At 44.6% G+C, this 20,144-nt stretch overlaps 1 protein-coding gene across 2 annotated transcripts; it reads left to right on the plus strand.

Moving 5' to 3' along the window:
* Window positions 1–6: 6 nt before the first annotated feature.
* ATF6B (activating transcription factor 6 beta) lies at window positions 7–19,547 on the plus strand. 2 transcript variants are annotated; one of them, XM_081938969.1, is made up of 16 exons: window positions 7–165; window positions 1,232–1,335; window positions 2,198–2,282; window positions 4,469–4,584; window positions 4,712–4,841; window positions 6,519–6,695; window positions 7,153–7,340; window positions 8,158–8,343; window positions 10,098–10,189; window positions 12,274–12,444; window positions 13,387–13,494; window positions 14,762–14,852; window positions 15,028–15,098; window positions 16,781–16,892; window positions 18,392–18,476; window positions 18,576–19,547. In XM_081938969.1, exons 1-16 carry the CDS (start codon window positions 81–83, stop codon window positions 18,851–18,853), a joined length of 2,079 nt encoding a protein of 692 aa, XP_081795095.1. In that variant the 5' UTR covers window positions 7–80; the 3' UTR covers window positions 18,854–19,547. The 2 variants fall into 2 exon arrangements, with proteins under 2 accessions (XP_081795095.1, XP_081795096.1); XM_081938970.1 differs by having other exon boundaries at window positions 2,201–2,282; window positions 18,576–19,533.
* Window positions 19,548–20,144: the final 597 nt, after the last annotated feature.

A 20,144-nucleotide genomic window follows, 5' to 3' on the forward strand; every position in this document is an offset into this window, starting at 1 on the left:
GGGCGGCGGTGTTGCTATGGCAATAATCGACTGGGTGGAAGTCGGTGCTGGTAATAGTATATAGGAAAGGCGGAAGGAAGATGGCGGCGCTGGCTTCGGAGTTGCTGCTTTTGAGTGATTCAAGCCGCTTCCGAGCAGACAACCTGCTGAGCAGCGAGGACTGGGGTGAATGGAAGAAGGAGAGGCAGTACTGGGGCGAAGGAGGGGGCAGGGCCTACAGGCCTGGGCTACGCTCGGGTTTCACGGCTGGGATTGCAGAGGGGCCCACTAATGCATATAAGGACACTCTGTTGAAAACTCTATGGCTTTTAACAGGTGATATCAGGCCGGTGTGCAACGGGGTATATCAACTTTCCGCCAAGGAGAATCTTCACCTGTTGCATTTCTGCCTGTCAGGTTCTGAATTGGAGTCTGACAGGCAGAACGATAACGGTCTTTATCGTTCAAGGTTGTCGCATAAAGGTGGCTGAGTGGCTAAGACGCTGAGCTTGTCGACCAGAAAGGTCGGCGGTTCGAATCCCTAGTACGGGTCTCCTGCGTGAGCAGGAGGTTGGACTAGATGACCTCCAAGGTCCCTTCCAATTCTACCGTTACTGAATTGACTGTGTATTTAGCAGGAAGATTTTTCAAATGCGCTTTGCCATTCATCTTTTAAGGGGTTGCAGTAGAGATGGTGGTTTTTGTTTTTTTTAAAATACCAGCCTAGGGTTGTCAAAAGAGATATGGAAGAAGGAGGAGGCGGTCTTTCTGCGTTTTTTTAATGATACGCAGTTAATAAAGGGCATTGCATAGATGATAGGGAAAATTTATGCACTGCAAAATAAGTTGAGATTCACACGATGTTAAAAAAATATTATTAACCTGGCACCAAATGCACATTTTATATGACATGATTACTTTATGCGGCAACACACGGTTCTTTGTAACTGGCTTATATAAGCGGTATTTCCAGTTTTGTTCTGGTTTGGGTGGCAGCTTAAATAAATACCAGGAAATAAAGTTAGAGGAAATGTGTAACTGTATAATAGGTACAACTGTTGATTGTACATATTATAACCACTGTTAGTGGTTAGATGTTTAGACTGGATTTGACGTTTTTTATCCACTATTGGGTCTTTCCCAAAGACATGGAATAAGCAGATGTTGCTAGATTATTATTATTATTTAGAGATAACCCATGATTGAGTCAGCTAATTCTTCATCCAATTGCACTTTCCTGCTCTCTCTCCAGATGCAGGTCTTTACAGCTGCTTGGATAATGATGGAGATGTGGCAGCTGAACTTTTCCCTTGTCTTGAACACAGCATTATGGACAGTAATGGTACCTGTTCTGCGGTGAGAATACCTTTGCTTTTAGAAAAAATGTTGTTTTGCTTTCCAGTATGCCACCGTGGCAGGACACACTTTTCAGCAATTTGAAGTCTTTCTCTTCTCCTCTCTATAACTTTATTTTAAAAAATTGAATTTGATAGACTTTAGCATCTTGATCACTCCCATCCCTACCACTTGGGCTTTTTTGTTTGTTCTAATGTGGCTTACACATTAAAATGTGTGAGTTAAAACGAAGTCTGGCAGAGGTGTGGTGGTAATTATATAATGGCTGGCATGCCATGTGTACAGGTTTGGATTGCATTTCCAAGAATATTATCTCTAGTCCTGAAAGTTTGATTGAACTGGAACGCCAAACTACAGGAGTCCTCAATGTATGACCATAATTGAGCCCAACATTTATGTTGGGAAGCGAGACATTTGTTAAGTAAATGTTGACCCATTTTACAACCTTGCTGCAGTTGTTAAGTGAATCATTGCAGCTGTTAAGTTAGTAACACGGTTGTTAAGTAAATCTGGTTTTCCCATTGACTTTTCTTGTCAGAAGGTCATAAAAGGTGATCACATGATCCCGAGACACTGCAATCGTCATAAATATGAGCCAGCTGCCAACTGTCTGAATTTTGATTATGTGACCATGGGGATGTTGCAATGGCCATAAGCTTGAAAAATAGTCATGTTACTTTTTCCAGTGATGTAACTGAACAGTCACTAAATGAACGATCGTAAGCCGAGGACTACCTGTCTACCTCCTCAGTTACACATCCACTCGCTGCCATCACACCCTGTTCCTTAGACCGAAGGAGTCAGACTTATCGTTTCCCATAGATGAAAAGCTTTATTTTCTGTATCTTCCTTTCTATGCCAGCAGTTCGGTGATGGGTTTGATCTGGACATGGAAACGATGCCGCCAGACCCACCTTGGGATCCTTTGCAAGAATCTCTATTCCCAGGTGAGTATTTTCATGAAGATGTGGGGTCGGCAGGTTATCGAAACCCTGTTGTAGAAGTGAGGATACTGTGATGCATCTGGTGAATCTGATTGAGTGGCCTGTGATTCAGAAACTTTAATAAGGCCATTGATTTTTAAGCTGTTGGAAGATTGTGTTTTCTGCCAAAAAAATTTTTAGACGGTATTATTCTGGAAATGACAAGAGGAGGAGGATATTCATAAGGAAGAGGTTTATATTAGACTATCCTACCGTCTCAGCTTAATACAAATGTATGTATCATGTACCTGCCTACTCACTGCTGTTTGGCAAATTGGACCAGAGACAAGTAGTTTGCATGTTAGAAAGCCTAGATTTTATCTCTACCGTTGTACCTCCTGTTTAAAAATATACCTTTAGGAAGTCTTTGGTGAGTCATTGACAGCAGGAGTAGACAGTGATGGACAAGGTATCTATATTTAGTAGCAAAATTCTTTTGAGTGGGAGAAAAATGAAATTTGTGTACGTGTCCTGCTGCCTTCCCAGAAGCATCTAGCTGATCGTTGCCCACATGAACCTTTGATCTGATCCAGCAAATAGCTTTTCTTTCTGCTTCCTAGAATTGTTTTGGGCTGGGAGTAGTTTTGTACAGTAACAGTTTAATGAGCAAAGTTTGTGTCTGTCCTGCATGAAAAAAAACTGGAGCAAACTTTTCTAACCGATTGACAATTAAATTCCTTCTTGAAGGCAGAGCAGAAGAGATAAGAGGGTCACTTGTTTGCTTTTTCCTCTTTCCTGTCCTCTCCCCGCCTCCCCATTTCTGACTTCCTTTTTGATTGAGGCTGAAAGTTGCACTCAACTTGTGACTTGACGGTTTATCCTGTGGTCTGGATATTATCTTGGCTGCGATATATTGCTTAAAAACTAGATGCGCTGCAGAACCAGTTAAAAGTCCACGAACTGCAAGTCACTTTCCTCTTAATTAGAATTCTGTACCAATCTAAATTTAATTATTAGTGCAAATCTACAGAGGAATATTCCTAACTGTTCTTTAAGTGGCATAGTTAAGCTGCAAAATCAGATATTTAGGAGTGATAGGAACTACTTCTGGAAAAGGATTAGTTGGGCAAGGTCTATTGAAGACAGTACTTGTGGTAGATAACAGCATGTAGCTGTAGTATTAACAACTGCTGAGTGGTCAATTTCTTAACACAAGGTTACTTGTTGGTTTCTTCCATACCTTGATTTTTGAATCAAGACAGAAGAAACGTTAATCTATGGATAATCAGATTCTTTATCATTCATAGAGGGGGGAAATGGCCATGGCATTGGAGAGAAGGCAGTTTTTGGACCTGATAACTCTTCAGTTGCAAGTGGAAGAAAGCAGGGAGTCTGACAGTTTCTCTTATTTGGGTTTGCTGTTGTAGAGTTTTACTTCTCCTTTAGGTGTTATAAGCAGGAAGTATAGCTACCTCATGATGCCTTCAGAGAGTTATAGAGCCTTTCAGGTGACAAGAATTAGAGCTCTGCTTCCTCTGCTGGCCCAGATGGAAGGAACTGGTGGCATGGCAGTTGAAGATGAATGGGATAAGAGGCCCATGAAGATGGCTTCCTTGGGATTCAGCACTTAGGGCTGACTGTAGAAATTGCAGGTGGGGAGGACAGGCTTATGTCTTACGATTTATATTGTTTTATTTGGTATCCTAGTATGATTTATGTTGATTATTTAGTATCCTGTGACTATCACTAAGAGCTGTAACTTATGATTTAGGATGAACGTATTTTTATGATAACTATGATCATGATTTATCATGTTGCTTGTATATACAAGCACCTATGCACTGGAGACAAATTCCTTGTGTGTCCAATCACACTTGGCCAACAAAGAATTCTATTTTTCTATTTCTATTCCTATTCTATTTTTGTTCTGTTCTATTCCTATTCCATTCCATTCTATTTGTATTCCTATTCCATTCCATTCTATTCCTATTCCTATTCCATTCCCATTCTATTCCATTCCATTCCATTCCCATCCCATTCTATTCTATTTCCATTCTATTCTATTTCCATTCTATTTCCATTCTATTCTATTCTATTCTATTCTAGGATAATGGGTGTGAGAGGCAAAGAGGGAGTACTTAACAATCAGTTTCCTTTTGTCTTGGATCAGCAGGCTGGTGGTGAAAGTGTCAAATTCTCATTTTTTTTAGAGTTGCAAGTCAAGTCTGAGCCGGTCTCCCCTGCGTCATCTCATTGCTCCGATTCATCTGTGGCCTCCTCCGATTCCTCTGCGGCAGGCTCCTCTTCTGCCGAACTCTCTGAGCAGGTAGGTCTTCTCGGAGACCTCTTTGTAGACAATCCCCGAGCCCGGATGGTAACAACACATAATGGTAGTTCTCCATGCACGGCCATAATTTGGGGCTGTTGTGTTGAGACACTTGTTTTACTTTCAGGTCCTTGGACCAGGTGACGTGATTGGAGTGAAGACAGAGCATCCTCCAACCCCTCCGTGCATGTTTGGAGATGTCCTTTTACCTCCCTTTGGAACGGTACACATCAATGTAGTCCCAGCTTCCGAGACAGGTAAGTTGGGAAGAATTGTGTAGCAACAAGCATTTATTTCTTGCTTCTGCACTGAATTAAGTAACTATAGATCGACTCCAAAGCTTGCATTGGTGCTTATAACCAATGAAGAAGACACAAATTCTGGTGCTGGAGTGTCCTGTGCATATAAAAAAGAAATCTTCCTGAATATCAGGGGATGGGTGGGCGGGTTGGGAGATAAACTAAGTCTAACGAAGTAACCTGTCTGTTAGTGACAATATGACATTTTCTTTTTGTCTCTCGGCATGTCCTGTCCAGATATTATTTATCCTCCCCTTCTCTTCAGCTTTCCTTTCTGGGTGGGGACGAGACCTTTGAGAAGATTATGTTTCTCTTGGTAGACACTTTGTGTGAGGTCCGGTAGTATGTGAACTGCCCATGTTCCTGACATCCATTCGTAACAGTTTAGAAAGAGTTCCATTAATTGCTTTGGCATGAACAAGAAAAAACTGCCCAAAAATATCCCAGTTCTGTAGAGTTCATACAGGAAAAAAAATGGGGAAAATGTCCAAGAAAAAGACAAAGGAAAATGTTTTCCATATTATTCCAAAAAATTGAGTTCAAAATTTTGTACAGAGATTTACAGATTAGCAGAGTTGGAAGGGACTCTGTCGGCCATCTATTCCAACCCCCTGCCCAAGCAAACTCTACACCATTTTTGACAGATGGCAGTCCAATCCTTTCTTGAAAGCTTCCAGTGATGAAGCTCCCACAACATCTGAATGCAAGCTATTCCGTTGGTTGATTGCTCTCACTGTCAGAAAATGTTTCCAGGTTGAATCTCTCCTGGTTCAGTTTCCATCCATTATTCCTTATCTGGCCTTCAGGTGCTTTGGAAAATAGGCTGACCCCCTCCTCTCCGTGGCAGCCCCTCAAACATTGGAACACTATATTTTTCCCCCAAAAAGCTTCTCTTAGTTTATTTTTGGAAAGGAAGAGACATATAAACAAGTGCAAATGTTAACGTATTTTCTTTAAATAGAAAGAAACATCATAGAAATATTATAACAACTGTTCTGTTCTTTCTCACTGTACACGGTGAGCTTTGACATCCCCTACAGATTTTTCAGATTCTCTGTGTTGTCCTTCCAGTTCTTGGCCTTGTATTTAGTTTTCTGAGCCAAGCCAACATTTCGTATTTTGCACATCAGCTTTTGTAATTTAAATCCTAATAGTTGGCACCTCACCCACACTGGTTAGAATGTTAGTGAGTGTTCATGATTTGTTAGCAAGAATCTAATTTTCAATGAAGACTATGGTTTTTTTTTTACTTACCATGTTAAGTACTTCTCATTACAGATTGGATAAATGTTATATATCGCCATACATATATATTGTTTCCTTTTTAATCTTTCTTTTATAAGTTTGTGCATTTCTTTGCTTCATTTTACTTTGTTAAAGGGAAAGCGATCAAATGACCTCATTTGAAGTAGATAGATAATACAGGCATAATTAGTGTTAGAACTGAAGTCATTGAAGAAAGGGAGCAATAAATATATGATCTCTCGTTTGTTTCCTGTTCTGTTTTTTTTTTCCTCCTTCAGGGTGATAATAGCTGAGTCTTTCCCAACTCAAGGTGGCTTCATCAGTACAATTAATTGAGTAAGACTGTAATAGATTTTTATAGGTTGTTTTGTCTACTCAATTCTCTCTTAGGGAAACCAGCAGCTCCCAATAAAACAGAGAGCATCCTTAGTCGGAAACCCCCCATTCAACCAAAGCCTGTCGTGGTGACCACTGTCCCAGGACAGCCAGCCGCCTCTTCCAGTAAGACCATCTTGTTGCAGCCAGTACCTGTAACCCAATCACAGACCGTCAACCCTGGAATCTCAGGTAAGCCGACCAGGAGGACTTTATTTTTGGACATGAATGGAGCAGTTTCCAGTAGCTGAATGAGCCGAGGTGACGCGGTGGTTAGAGTGCAGCACTGCAGGCTTCTTCAGCTGACTGCTAGCTGCAGTTCGATTCCCACCAGGCTCAAGGTTGACTCAGCCTTCCATCCTTCCAAGGTGGGTAAAATGAGGACCCAGATTGTTGGGGGCAAATATGCTGACTCTGTAAACAGCTTAGAGAGGGCTGTAAAAGCACTATGCAGTGATATATGAGTCTAAGTGCTATTGCTATTGCTACAGAGTGGAAACATCATATGGGATGGTGCACGGGCTTCTTCACTTTGGGGTGGGTGAGTAGGACATTCTGAGAGAAGGAGTTTGTTTTCTTATATTATATAGTTATCTTATATGGTTACGGTGTATGTGAAGCAGGGTTGTGCCTTTTTTTTTTGCCCCAGTTCCAGCACAGAGTGTTGTGATTTCCCAATCTGAGCTGCTGCATCTCCCAGTGTCTGGTTTGATCAAGGTTCAGTCTCCGGTAAAGGAAGTTCTCTCACCTAAACCAGCCCCGTCAGTCCCCAAGCCAGAAGCTAAAACGATCATCCCTGCACCAGCACAGATAGGACCCTGCAACCAAGAGATTGATGTAAGTTTGAAATCCTTTGTTCCAGAGCGTTTTCTCTTCCAGAGACATCAAATCCAGGGCAGATCCCAATAGAAGAGAAATTCCGTAGCTCAGCGATGAAATGTGAGATCCTTGGTGCTTTAGGAGCTTGGTCTGTTTGCTTCCAGACGTTAGGTAACGCCATCAGTGTTAGAAGGTAATGAAGTTTGTTGTCTGTTTATAAACATTGTCCTGCCCTGCCAATGTTGGTGGAGATGTGGGGTTCCCCCCCCCCCTTGGCAGTTCCTTGATTAGAACATTGTTTTCTGCTTGTAACAGAAGCGGAAAGCAAATCCTACACTCATTAATGCTGATGGTGTTATCTAGTCAGGTACTGAAATGTCTGCAAACAACCAAGCTCACTGAGCACCAAGGATTCCACATGGGCAGATTTACAGGCAGGTCACATCCGGAATATCCACGCTGTTCTGTTAATCTCCTACATTTTAACGATCTCCAAAAAGAGACATCAGTACAATAGCAACAGTTTGCAAATTTATAGTACATAACTGTTGCTAATTGTTGTGGCAGGAGAGAAAATAAGATAAACAAGGTAAGTTTTACCTGGTGGACAAATCAGAATATTAAACTGAAGTCAGCAGAGGATCTGGAGGATGCAAAGAGCTCTGTGTGACCTACCTTTGATGCAAAATGTTGAACTGAATTTCAGAAAGAAAGCACAGGAAAAAAAGTGTGTCTGTCGGTTATCCAAAGTAGACGGCAAAGTGTCCTGAATTCCATTCCTTCTTTTTTTTATACTATGGATGTGAATATTATTTTCCTTACCAATTTGCTCAAGATCAAGGTCCTGAAAAGGCAGCAGCGGATGATCAAAAACCGTGAATCGGCTTGTCAGTCCCGCCGAAAAAAGAAGGAATATCTCCAAGGATTGGAATCCCGGCTGCGAGAGGCCCTTGCGGAGAATGAGCGGCTACGGCGGGAGAATGCTATTCTTCGGCGTCGGCTAGACGGTGTCCTGGATGAGGTGAGCCCCTTCCACCAGGAAGGAGACTTGTGGCTTTCTTATAAAAAGCACATTGTCATGATTAGCCCCCACATAATGAGGAGGCCAGCTGAGAACTTTTCAATTTTCAAATCAGATATGCTACAGTAGTGATGGCGAACCTATGACATGCATGCCACAGGTGGCACGCGGTGCCATTTGTCAGGGCACGCGAAGCTGAGTTCACCCTTTTTTAAAGCCATTTTTCGCCCTCCCCAGGCTCCAGAGATTTTATAGGAGCCTGGGGAAGGCGAAAAGAGCCTCCCCCGTCCCCCCGGAGGCTCTCTGGAGGCTTCATGAGCTTCCCTGAAGCCTCTGGAGTGCAAAAAACCAGCCCTACGGGCAAACTGGAAGTTCAGGAACGGACTTCCGGTTTGCTCGGAGGGTCATTTTGACTGCTCCGGAGGCTTCAGGGAAGCCTCTTGAAGTCCCTGAAGCCTCCGGGGGGCGGGGGGGCTGTTTTCGCCCTCCCCAGGCTCCTATAAAGCCTCTGGAGCCAGGGGAGGGCGAAAAAAGCATGCAAAAAATGGGGGGTCGTGCCTGTAGTGTGCGCATACGCACTGGGGGGGTCACGCATTGCATTATGGATGCGGCACGCCCGCACATGACCCCCCTGCGCTCCCCCCACTTATGGCACGCGAGCCAAAAATGATTCACCATCGCTGTGCTATAGAAATATGTTTGCTTACTATCTATCTCCCAGTTCAGAATGGTGGCCTGGGGGGTTGGGGATCTCTGTCCTAAGTGATGCCAGAATTGCCATTGTAAACTCACGCTGGTTGTTAAAGCAGGTCATCATAGGAGTGACCCAATTTTATAACTTTTTTTCTTGTGATTGCTAAGTGAAGCTGCAATCATTTACCACAGTGTTATTAAGTGAAATCTACGGTCTGCAATGGACGTTTTTTGCTGGAAATTGTTTATGAGGTAAATTGTGGTCATATCACCATGAGACACTGCAAATGGCCATAATGTAGGCTGGTTTTTGAGTGTCCAATATGTGATCAGGTGACGGGGGTGGGGGGGAAATGGGGCTTTGCTGTCAGAACTTTGAATCCAGGTCATAAGTATCTTTTTTGCGGTCCATTGTAATCTTCAACCGGTCCCTAAGCAGCTGGCCGAAAATGGAGGATCACTTGTATTTTTTGACTTCTTGAATATAATACCACTTACAAAATTAACACAGCACTTTAAGCCACCATGAAAGAAACCATTGTATGCTTCAATATTGCATATGAGCGCAGTCACTTAATTCCTCATTTTTTCCTCTACAGATACGGGATATAGTGTAATATTCTTTTACTATTGAGCTGGCCAGTTCCTAGTAAGCTGGTATGCCAGCTGCTGGTGTCTCTGTGTTCTGAAATAGTTCCTGCATTTTGGGAGACTTTTAGGGTCCTGTTGAGAATGCTGATATGATCCTCTCGTTCTGGCCGGTTTCATTTCTCCAATTCTGAGGGCTGTTAGTAGGATAGTTCAGATGCAACATTGGAAGATCTGAAAAAACCAGGCTGAGGACAGATTGTCCTGGAGAAAATCTACCCATGTGGTCACTAAAGGGCCGACATCAACTTGATGGTACAATATCAGTCAGGATAACTTAGCAATGCGTTGCTCTAGTTCAGCATTTCAGCCAGGAGTTGGGAAAAGCCAGAACGTTCAATCAGAGACCATTCCATTACGTTTTGAATGAAGTGTGCTGTGACGCCTGATGACTCGCCTGTCTTCCCATATAGAACAGCGACCTGAAGTTCGGCTCCGGGAACCGAAAAGTGATCTGTGTCATGGCTGTGCTGCTCTTCGTAGCCTTCAATTTTGGGCCTGTCAGGTGAGGCTTCCTGGCGCTTTTGGGGGTTTCATTCTCAGCTTGGGTTGTGAGATTGTGTCGCTTATCATTCTCCGTCTGGAAGCCCTTTGAAGTTGTCGAATTGCTGGGACAGTTCAGCTTCATCTGTTGTAGGTGTGCATAGGCAATGGTCCCTCAGACATGCTACTATTTTTTCAATAAAATGTCTCCAAAGGATTCCTTTTTGTGTGAACCTTCTGAGAAGAACGTTGCCTGTCTATTGAATTCAGTTCTATAGAGCTATATAGGAGACTATATAGGAGATGAGCAAGTACACACGAGGGTGGGGTTAAAGTTTAGAGTCGCAACATTCCCACAAGAGACCTAAGCCCTTATGAATTCCATTGACTCTTATTTAGCGACAGTTCAGCTTGACTGTTAGTAGCTCAGATTCATGTCAGGCGCAAGAAACTAGGAATAGGAGTAGAATTCAGTTTATATCATGTTACCTACGGTATATACAAGAATCTGATCTACTAATGGTCAAGCCAAATTGGTGCTAGCAAAAGCGTCAACGGAATTTACGGGAGCTGGGCTTTGGTTTCTTGTGGGAACGTAAGGATTCTAAACGGATAACATGTTTGACCCTCCCTGCCCATCTCCTACAGCCTACAGTATATTGCTGACTGATTTTTAAAGAAGTTTTCGTTCATTTTTTAAGCATTTTAGTTTTCATCCATTTTCTAAATTAAAAGATGATGATGATGATGATGATGATGATTGTTTGTTTGTTTGTTTGTTTATTGGAATTATATGCCGCCCTTCTCCCAAAGGACTCAGGGCGGCGTACAACATTAAAAAAAAACCCACATATTACAAAAGTTAAAAAGAAATTGGATAGAGTATCCAAAAACAAACCCAATTAATATGAACAATAACATTTTAAAAATTGGTTTAAAATTAACAATTAAATCAATCATTTATTTTATTTTGTTCAGGCCAGGCCGGCTTGCTGGAAAAGCCAACTTTTTAGGGCGCGTCGGAAGGACCGGATTATGGTCGGGGATTATGCGAAGCTCCGGGGGCAGCTCATTCCAGAGGGAAGGCGCTCCTACAGAGAAGGCTCTCCCCCTGGGGGTCGCTAGCCGACACTGTCTGGCCGACGGCACCCTGAGGAGGCCGACTCTGGGATCGCACTGGACGGTGGGAGGCTACTGGTTTTAAAATATTTTTCTCATATTTAGAGAATCCTGTGTTGAATTGCCGTTCATGCCTTTGGAGGCTGTAAACCCAGTGTGTTTCAAACAAGGTAACTAAGATGTGTGGACTTCCAGAATTTCTGAATCAGTATACTTGCTAGGGAATTCTGGCGTTGATGTCCACCCATCTTAAAAGTTGCCAGGACTGAAAAACACTGTTATAGACTTAAAGTCAGTCTATCTGTCTGTCTGTCTGTCTGTCTGTCTGTCTGTCTGTCTGTCTGTCTGTCTCTCTCTCTCTCTCTCTCTCTCATCTATCATCCATTCATCCATCCATCCATCCATCCATCCATCCATCCATCTATCTATCTATCTATCTATCTATCTATCTATCTATCTATCATCTACCTACCTACACACACACACACACACACACACACACACACACACACACACACACCCCTCTTAGCCATGTTAATAATTCATTGTCCCTCTCTGGCTTCTTCCCACTTCTCAATTTATGTTCTGACAAATGGACTCTGGTCCACAAAAGTTCAGCCTTTAAAGTGGTACATAATTTTCTCACTTTTATTTGTGGCTTTATAGGAGTTTGCTTTGTTCTCTGTATATCCGTGCCTATCCCTGCCGCAACCCATAGACACTGTTTTTTGGCTTCTGCTATCTCTTTTGTTGATAGTTATGAGAATCCTGGACAAACTTGTGTCTTCTTCACATGATCTTGTCCCCACTGTTGGGGACAGATTCGGGAAGAATTGGCGTGACCGAGTTACTACCCCAGCCCATTCTTGGACTTGATTTTTACAAAAGGATGGTAGTTTGGAGGCAGTTCACTAGACTATGTAGGCCAGAAATAATTCTACATACTGAGAGGCTGAGACCTGATTTCCATTTTTAAAATCTCTCCAGCATCACCGAGCACAAAGTTGCAAACGTCTCTCAGCCCAAGCAGGAACCGGAATCCGGCCCAGGCCAGAGGCATCTTCTTAGCATTACACAGGAACCTCTTGAAATGCCAGAGGAGGAGCAGGAAGAACAGCAAGAGGAGACCCTGGCAAGGCCAGGCAAGGCCCAATTCCGGTAATTTGGATGCAGAAAGTGTGAAATGAAATGATATGCCAAGAGAGGCAGCTGACTGCAATTTCCCTACATTGTTTCTGAATGTCAGCAAGTTTAAAGAATTCTGGGAGTTGAAGTCTACCCATCTCAAAGTTGCTGAGGTTGAGAAACGTTGATTTAGAATACCATTGTTGCTGGAATGATCCTGTTGGGTTTTTTTAAGCTGCGGTATCTACCTGCTCAATCAGATGAAGGAGATCTAAGTAACTGTAATGCTATGCGGGAAGGAAAGGGCCGCGGTGGTTCAGCGGTTAACAATGCTGAGCTTGGCAGCTGGAAGGCCAGCAGCCTGGGTTTGAGATCTGAACACAGAATAACGGGGTCTTACTTGCCCCAGCTCCTGCCCGCCTACCAGATTGAAAACCTGAAAATGCGAGTAGATAATTAGGTACCACTTGGTGGTAACAGCATTCTATTTGCCTTGGCGTATAGTACAGACCAGGGGTGTCAAACTCGATTTCACTGAGGAACGCATCAGGGTTGTGTTTGACTTGCGGGGGGGAGGGGCATGGCCATGGGTTGTAACTAGGTTGACATCACTCGTGTCGGTGGCGCCTGTGGTGGCCCAAGCTCTGCCAGCGAAAACAGGCTCCCGAGCTTTATGACCTTTCTTGCCACAGTTGTTAAGTGAATTGCTGCCGTTGATCAGTTAGAAACCCGGCGGTTAAGTGAATCGGGCTTCCCCATTGACTTGGCTTATCCAAAGGTCGCAAAAGGGGGGGGGGGGGTCAGTATGAATCAGTTGCCAAGCATCTGAATTTTGATCCCTTACCTACAAAGGTTGCAACGCTGAAAAATGGTAATAAGTCACTTTTGTCACTGCCGTAGTAACTTTGAACGGTCACTAAATAAACGGGTGTAAATCGAGGGCTGCCTGTAATTCTCTCCTTCTCCCATGCTCAGGAACCTGTCAGCTCCCTTCTCAGAGATGAAGGACCTCATGTTGAGGGACCTGGACGAGCTGTTCCTCGCTTCAGATTGCCGCCAGTTCAATCGCACTGAATCGCTCCGGTAGGTCCTGTGGAGCAGGGGTCTCCAACCCTTCGGACCTCAGGGACCACTAGATTCATAATTTAAAATCCCACGGAGACCACTAATATGATCTGCCTATTGACCTGCTGGGTGGGCTCAGTAAGATAGTGACTGGGTGGACGTGGCCAACTTGATGTCACTCACATCGAGGGGCGCCTTGCCAACCTCTACTCGCCACTCCTCGCTTCCCCACCCAGTCTCCTTAGGGCCCCAACAGGAAGCAGTTACTGGAGCTAAGCAGCCACCATGAGAAAGAGTTGGCAAAACAGCTGGCTCTGTTCAAATTGGATCTGGCCGAGAAGGAGGCTCAGCAGGAGCACCTCACTGAGGACTACGAGCATAGGCTTTCCAAGCAGAGGAAAGACCTGCGAGAGTGCAAGGCCAGGTATCGATGCCTTGAGGCTCAGCGGGTTGAGATGGTCAGCCAGTTCCAGACCATGATGCAGTCTCACTGGAACGACGCCCTGCGGCTCTTCGCCACCAGCGGCACTTCCTTCCAGCCTTCGCCCAAAGCCCCACACCAGGAGGCTGAAGCAGACCTCAAGTCGGAATTTCTGCCCCGCTTCAGCCCGTACAAAAAGACCCCGAAGGGGGAGACTCTCTGCAGCAACACAAATGTTCATTGCATGTATCTGGCCCAGAGATATTCAGAGTTCATCAAACAGTCGCATAATTAGTTCAACACACAAAGTCGCTAACAGTAGCAAAACTCACAGTAACTCACAATACAGTATCAAGCAGTATCACCGATCAGCATCTAACCAACAGAGAGCTAACAGTCATTCTGGCTCCATCTGATGGCTGCTTGTGGTAATAGCAACCAATCACATTACAGCAGTACTTAAAGCTACAGTACTATCATCATGGTTTATATATTGATGACCCGACTGCTTACATTCCTAACAGCCCTAGTTTGAGGACTCCTGATTTAGTGCAACATAAAAAAAATGCAAATAATTTTTCTGCGGACCACCAAAATTTTCTCATGGACCACCAGTTGGTGACCGCGGCTGTGGAGGATGTCATTGATACTCCTTAGCTACTAGTTTTGAGCAGTGTTTCTCAATTTTGGCATCTTGAAGACAGGTGGACTTCAACTCCCAGAATTCCTCAGCCAGCATGTCTGGCTGGGGAATTCTAGGAGTTGAAGTCCACCCGTCTTCAGGTTGCCAGGGTTGAGAAACACTGGCTTAGAGGCTTGCAGATCGATTGATAATCCTCCCATCGCTTCCTCTCCCGCTTCTAGGTTGGCAGATGAGCTCAGCGGCTGGGTCCGGCGACACCAGATCAACCGGAGGAAACCTTCACAAACTCGCAAAACAACTCAGGCCAGCCAGGTGGGACATGACAAAGTCTTGAGGGGAAGGAAAACAGGCACTGAGCAAGACCAGTATCCAGTAGCTTGTGAATAAGGGGGGGGGGAGGAGGGGTAATTAAAATGTAAGAAATCCTGGTGCCTCTCCTATGCATCTTTTCCATCCTTACCTACAAATCCATGTCTTGGGATTTCAGGAGAAGCCGCCAAAGAAACCTCCGAGCCCTTCTCACTATGTTCCAGCCAGTCCCCCCAAATACCCCCAGGGGTAAGTTGCTCTTGCGGCAGATTCTCTTGCCTTCTCTCTGAGGATTTCGTCTGGAGCCTTCATCCTAGCAGGAAAATTGTGGTTTCTTCTACTCTTTTCTGACCACTTGTGGGTTTTCCTTTTGTTTTTAAGCTGAAACCGGTAAGGTTTCCTTATGGTAGTATCGGAGTTAATCGTTTCAAATTATTGCAATGATCCATAGCATGGGAGATCCCATCTCCTCTTTTCCAGTTATTTCAAGGAGGGCACAATGATGGGTCTTGCTTAGTTGGGTTATGGCACCAAGGGCCTCCTGAACCTTTCCTGGGAAACCTGCCAGGATAGCAATAGCACTTAGACTTATATACCGCTTCATAGTGCTTTTACAGCCCTCTCTCAGCGGTTTATGGAGTCAGCCTATTGCCCCCAACAATCTGGGTCCTCCTTTTACCCACCTCGGAAGGAAGGAAGGAAGGCTGAGTCAACCTTGAGCCTGGTGAGAATCGAACTGCTGGCAGCCGGCAGTCAGCAGAAGTAGCCTGCAGTACTGCATTCTAACCACTGCGCCCCCGTGGTTCTGTATGAAGGATGAAGTGGTGGTCAGGTGCAGAAAATCGGAAAACCCAGGCAGTTCAAATGAACATGCAGATTTATTCCGAAGTTTAGCTCTCTAAAAGAATCTGAACTACTAACGGTCAAAGCAAATTAGCGGTAGATAAAAGAGTCAATGGAATTCAGGGTGGGCTGGATTTAGATCTCTTGTGGGTGCAAAGGGACTCGAGACTGATGACGCTTTGACCTCTCCCTCCGGCTTAGCCTGATCATCTTCTACAATATTTGTCAGTTGCTCTCTTTTCTTTTTTTAATTTTCTTTTCTTTTTCTTTTTTTTATTATTCTTTTTTTTATTTATTTTTTTATTGAAAAAGTTTTATACAAACAAAATTTCCCCCTTTTAACCCCCCAACCATACAATGTAAATCTCATACAGATACTATGCCCCCTCCCCTCCCCCCAACCCCCCAAAAAATTCTCATTCAAATATTATACTAAATACTTTACCCCCTCCCCTCCCCCCATCTTAAAATAGATTACTCATTCACATATTGTACCCCCTCACCTCCCAACAATCATAATATAAGTTTCTCTTAAAGTAACAATAGCCCATTAATCTCATCTTTTAAGTTAATTAAACATATATAAATCATAATATAAATTTCTCTTAAAATAACAATATTTCATTAATCCCATCTTCTAGTTTAATTATGCGTATATATTACCCCACCCTCCACCCTAACCCACCCCCACCTCCCACTCAAAGCCCCCCCCCCTGACTTCCGCTATACACCACTCTAACAATTCCAAGCATCCCATGTATTATTTACTCTGATCATCTATCAGTCTAAACATTCTTACCTAAAGGCTACATAATACCTCCTAGTCTGGTATTTATTCTGTATGTAATCAATCCATTTTACCCATTCCTGTCTATAATCCTCCTGCTTCTGAGCTCTTAAAAAAGCTGAAATTTTTGCCATTTTGGTTATGTTGCTCTCTTTTCTAAGCTACGCATGGCTGAGCTCCCTTTCTCTCTCTCCAGCTCCATTTCAGACCCCAATGCCGTATCCTATGGCTTTGCGAAGTGCTTGTCTCGGGATAGGGGGAAAATAATGTTTTGTGTCTTGTATTTTTCCTCCACTCTTAGGGATCCTCTGAGACAGTTGCAGGTGTATCAGCATCCTGACCACACAGAGCATGACTTCATGGATGCCATTGACCGCCGAGAGGATACTTTTTACGTTGTGTCCTTCCGCAGGGTGAGTGAAGAGCTGCCTGCATTCTTTCAGCCTCCCAAGTAAATCAGACCAAGAAACCCAGGATGAGCTAATTCTTCTTAATTGTATAGTAACAGAATCTTGCAAGCGTGAAATTACAAATCCCCAGCTGTCTTTTTTTCACCGCTTGATTAGGTTCCCGTCCAAGCTTCTTTCTCTGCCCCTTATTCAGCTGTGGGCTCCCTCCACTTTTATCTGATCGTTCTCTAAGCCAGAGGTCTCCGAACCTGACAACTTTCAGACTTCTGGACTTCAACTCCCAGGATTCCCCAGCCAGCATGGAGATTTTGGGAGTTGAAGGCCACAAGTCTTCAAGTTGGAGACCCCTGCTTCTAGGCAGCATCTCTTCCCTTCATTTCTCAAGGTTATTCCCACATACCATTACAGCAGTACTGTTGAACCGCAAAGAAAGGTTTGTAAACAATAGCTCTTTCATTAAATTTAGGGGTTGGACACCAGTGATGAGTTCCTACTGATTCGGTCGAATCCGTAGTAGCTTGGCGGCCTGGGGTCGCTGCAACCGGCAGCGATCCAGGCCTGCTACGCTTCTGAACTGGTTCTCCCGGCGGCACTATAGGCGGCACCATCTTGTTTTTTAGTTGTGCTGCGCAGGCACACACATCAAATGTGCATGCATTGCGCGCCCCTGAGCAAACCAGCAGTAGTCTCTGCCAGAAACTACCCCTGTTGGACACACAAGGAATTTGCCTTTTGGTGCATAAGCTCTCAGTGTACATAAAGAAAAATAAAATACCTTTGTCAAGAATCATAAAGTACCACACTTAATGATAGTCATAGCGTACAAATAAGCAATCAGGAAACAATATCAAGATAAATCGTAATGATACAAGCAGCAACGTTACAGTCCTGCAGTCATAAGTGGGAGGAGATGGATGATAGGAACAATGAGAAGACTAATAGTAATAGTAATGCAGCCTTAGTGAATAGTTTGACAGTGGTGAGGGAATTATTTGTTTAGCAGAGTGATGGCATTCGGGGAAAAATCTTTCCTTGTCTCTAGTTGTCTTGGTGTGCAGTGCTCTAAAGGGTCATTTTGAGGGTAGGAGTTGAAACAACTTATATTCAGGATGCGAGGGGTCTGTAACTATTTTCCTAGCCCTCTTTTTGACTCCTGCAGTGTACAGGTCCTCAATGGAAGGCAGGTTGGTAGTAATTGTTTTTTCTGCAGTTCTGATTCTCCTCTGAAGTCTCCGTCTCTCTTGTTGGGTTGCAGAACTGTAAACAAGCAAATATCAATAAACATACTGCCCTGATTAATTATCAGTATTTTGGATCCTTCCCTCAGTGGTCCCCAACCCCCTGTTCGCGGCGTGCCAGTAACCAGTCTGCACAAAGAAGCAAAGCCCCATTCGCAGGATGCAGACGGTGCACAAAAAAACTCTCTGCCATGGAACTGGTCCCTGGTGCCCAAAAAGTTAAGGGCCACTGCCTTACCTGACACAGGTCTCCTTTTCTCTTAGGATCACCTGCTGCTGCCTGCCATCAGCCACAACAAGACCTCTCGCCCTAAAATGTCCCTGGTGATGCCGGCCATGGCTCTGAATGGTAAAACAAAACAAAGCTTCTCGGGAGAGGCTGGGCTGCGGCTGCCTTCCTTCCAAAAGGGTGGCTGCATTTCAGCATCTCTTTTTTCCTTTTCTCCAGAGAGCCTCTACGGCTCCTCCCTGGGCTACGAAGTCATGATGCAGGTCGACTGCGAGGTCATGGACACCCGCGTCATCCACATCAAGAGCTCCACGGTTCCCCCTTTCCTGAGGCGCCAAGGCACCACCCCATCCGACAACCGCACCCAGCCGTCCTCCCCGCCTGCCTTTTCCGGGAAAACCCCCCGCACAACGTTGCGGTCTCATCGCTCCATTCTGTCCACGGCCCGGCGGCATTCCCATCGCACCCTCTACTTCGGGGAACACGGAGGGGGCTAGCTGGAAATCGGGAGAAGGTGAAGAAATTCCTGGAAGTGACATTCTTCCAACTAGGGACTTGGAGGTCCCCTCACTCCTCGGGGCCACCCCTGCCCAAAAGACAGATGGGTATACCGTATGCTGGTTGGGCAGATCTGGGGGCCTTGACTCTCTCTCCCACCCCTCAAGCCTCTTTCTCAAGACGTTCCTTGGTCTTCCCCCAACTGCCGCTTCCAAGAAGGCCTAACGGACTTTTCTCCCACAAGGAGGGGTGGGGTGCTGAGCTGCTGCTGCTGTGGAGGTCTGAGCCCCAGCATTGCCCCAAAGAAACCTCTGGCTCATCTCCTTGGGGTGGGGGGTGGGGGAGGCCGAGATAGCGCTGGGTGAAATAAGGGACGGACACGAGAGGTGTCCACAACTACTGCCTGCAAGCTGGGAAGTGTGAGAGTGTAACGAAGGATGAATGTTCTCTTTTCCACAAAAGAGGGAGAGACCGAAAAACGAGAGCGTGAGTCGGTTGAGCGTGTGTGGAAGTGTGCATGCCGTCCTGTTCGAAATCGCTCTGGTGGCACTTAGGCCTGGTGTCCTGGGTCTTTTTTTGTGTTTGTATTTTCCCTAATTGTGGTCTTTTTTTAAAAAAAACAAACAATAAAGAATAGCTACAAACAAACTTTATATTTAACTCCTCATTTTTTATTCTCATGTCAAAACTGAATAACCCAACAGCAAAATGACACAAACCAAAAAAGCAAAGCGGCTGCGTTTGGTGTGTTTGCGGGCGGTTTTGTTTGTCTGGGTTTTTTTTTTTTTTGCTATGAATCAGCCCTGCAACATTACACGTGCAATAAATATTTGTTGGAACAGCCCAGTGGTGGGTTTCAAAATTTTTTAGAACCTCTTCTGTACGTGTGGCCTGCTTTTGGGGGAGTGGCTAGCCAGCCATGTGACCAGGTGGGAGTGGCTTGCCAGCTATGTGATCAGGTAGGAGTGGCTTGCCAGCCATGTGACCAAGTGAGAGTGGCTTGCCAGCCATGTGACTGGGTGGGCATGGCCAACTTGTAAAATGTGGTGAAACTCACTTAACAACGCTCTTGCTTAGCAACCAAAATAATACAATACAATACAATAGTAGAGTTGGAAGGGACCTTGGAGGTCTTCTAGTCCAACCCCCTGCCTAGGCAGGAAACCCTATACCGTTCCAGACAAATGGCTTTCCAACATCTTAAAGACTTCCAGTGTTGGGGCATTCACAACTTCTGGAGGCAAGCTGTTCCACTGATTAATTGTTCTAACTGTCAGGAAGTTTCTCCTC

Source organism: Natrix helvetica (assembly GCF_964273705.1).
Source record: "Natrix helvetica genome assembly, chromosome: 1".
Taxonomy (NCBI): Eukaryota; Metazoa; Chordata; class Lepidosauria; order Squamata; family Natricidae; genus Natrix; species Natrix helvetica.

What these genes read in the sequence shown, in the direction of transcription:
- ATF6B (XM_081938969.1), top strand. Translation starts at nt 81, where the DNA reads ATGGCGGCGCTGGCTTCGGAGTTGCTGCTTTTGAGTGATTCAAGCCGC. An exon ending in GCTGAGCAGCGAGGACTGGG is followed by an intron (nt 166 to 1,231) that starts GTGAATGGAAGA and finishes CTCTCTCTCCAG; the next exon opens with ATGCAGGTCTTTACAGCTGC. An exon ending in CTGCCGAACTCTCTGAGCAG is followed by an intron (nt 4,585 to 4,711) that starts GTAGGTCTTCTC and finishes TTTTACTTTCAG; the next exon opens with GTCCTTGGACCAGGTGACGT.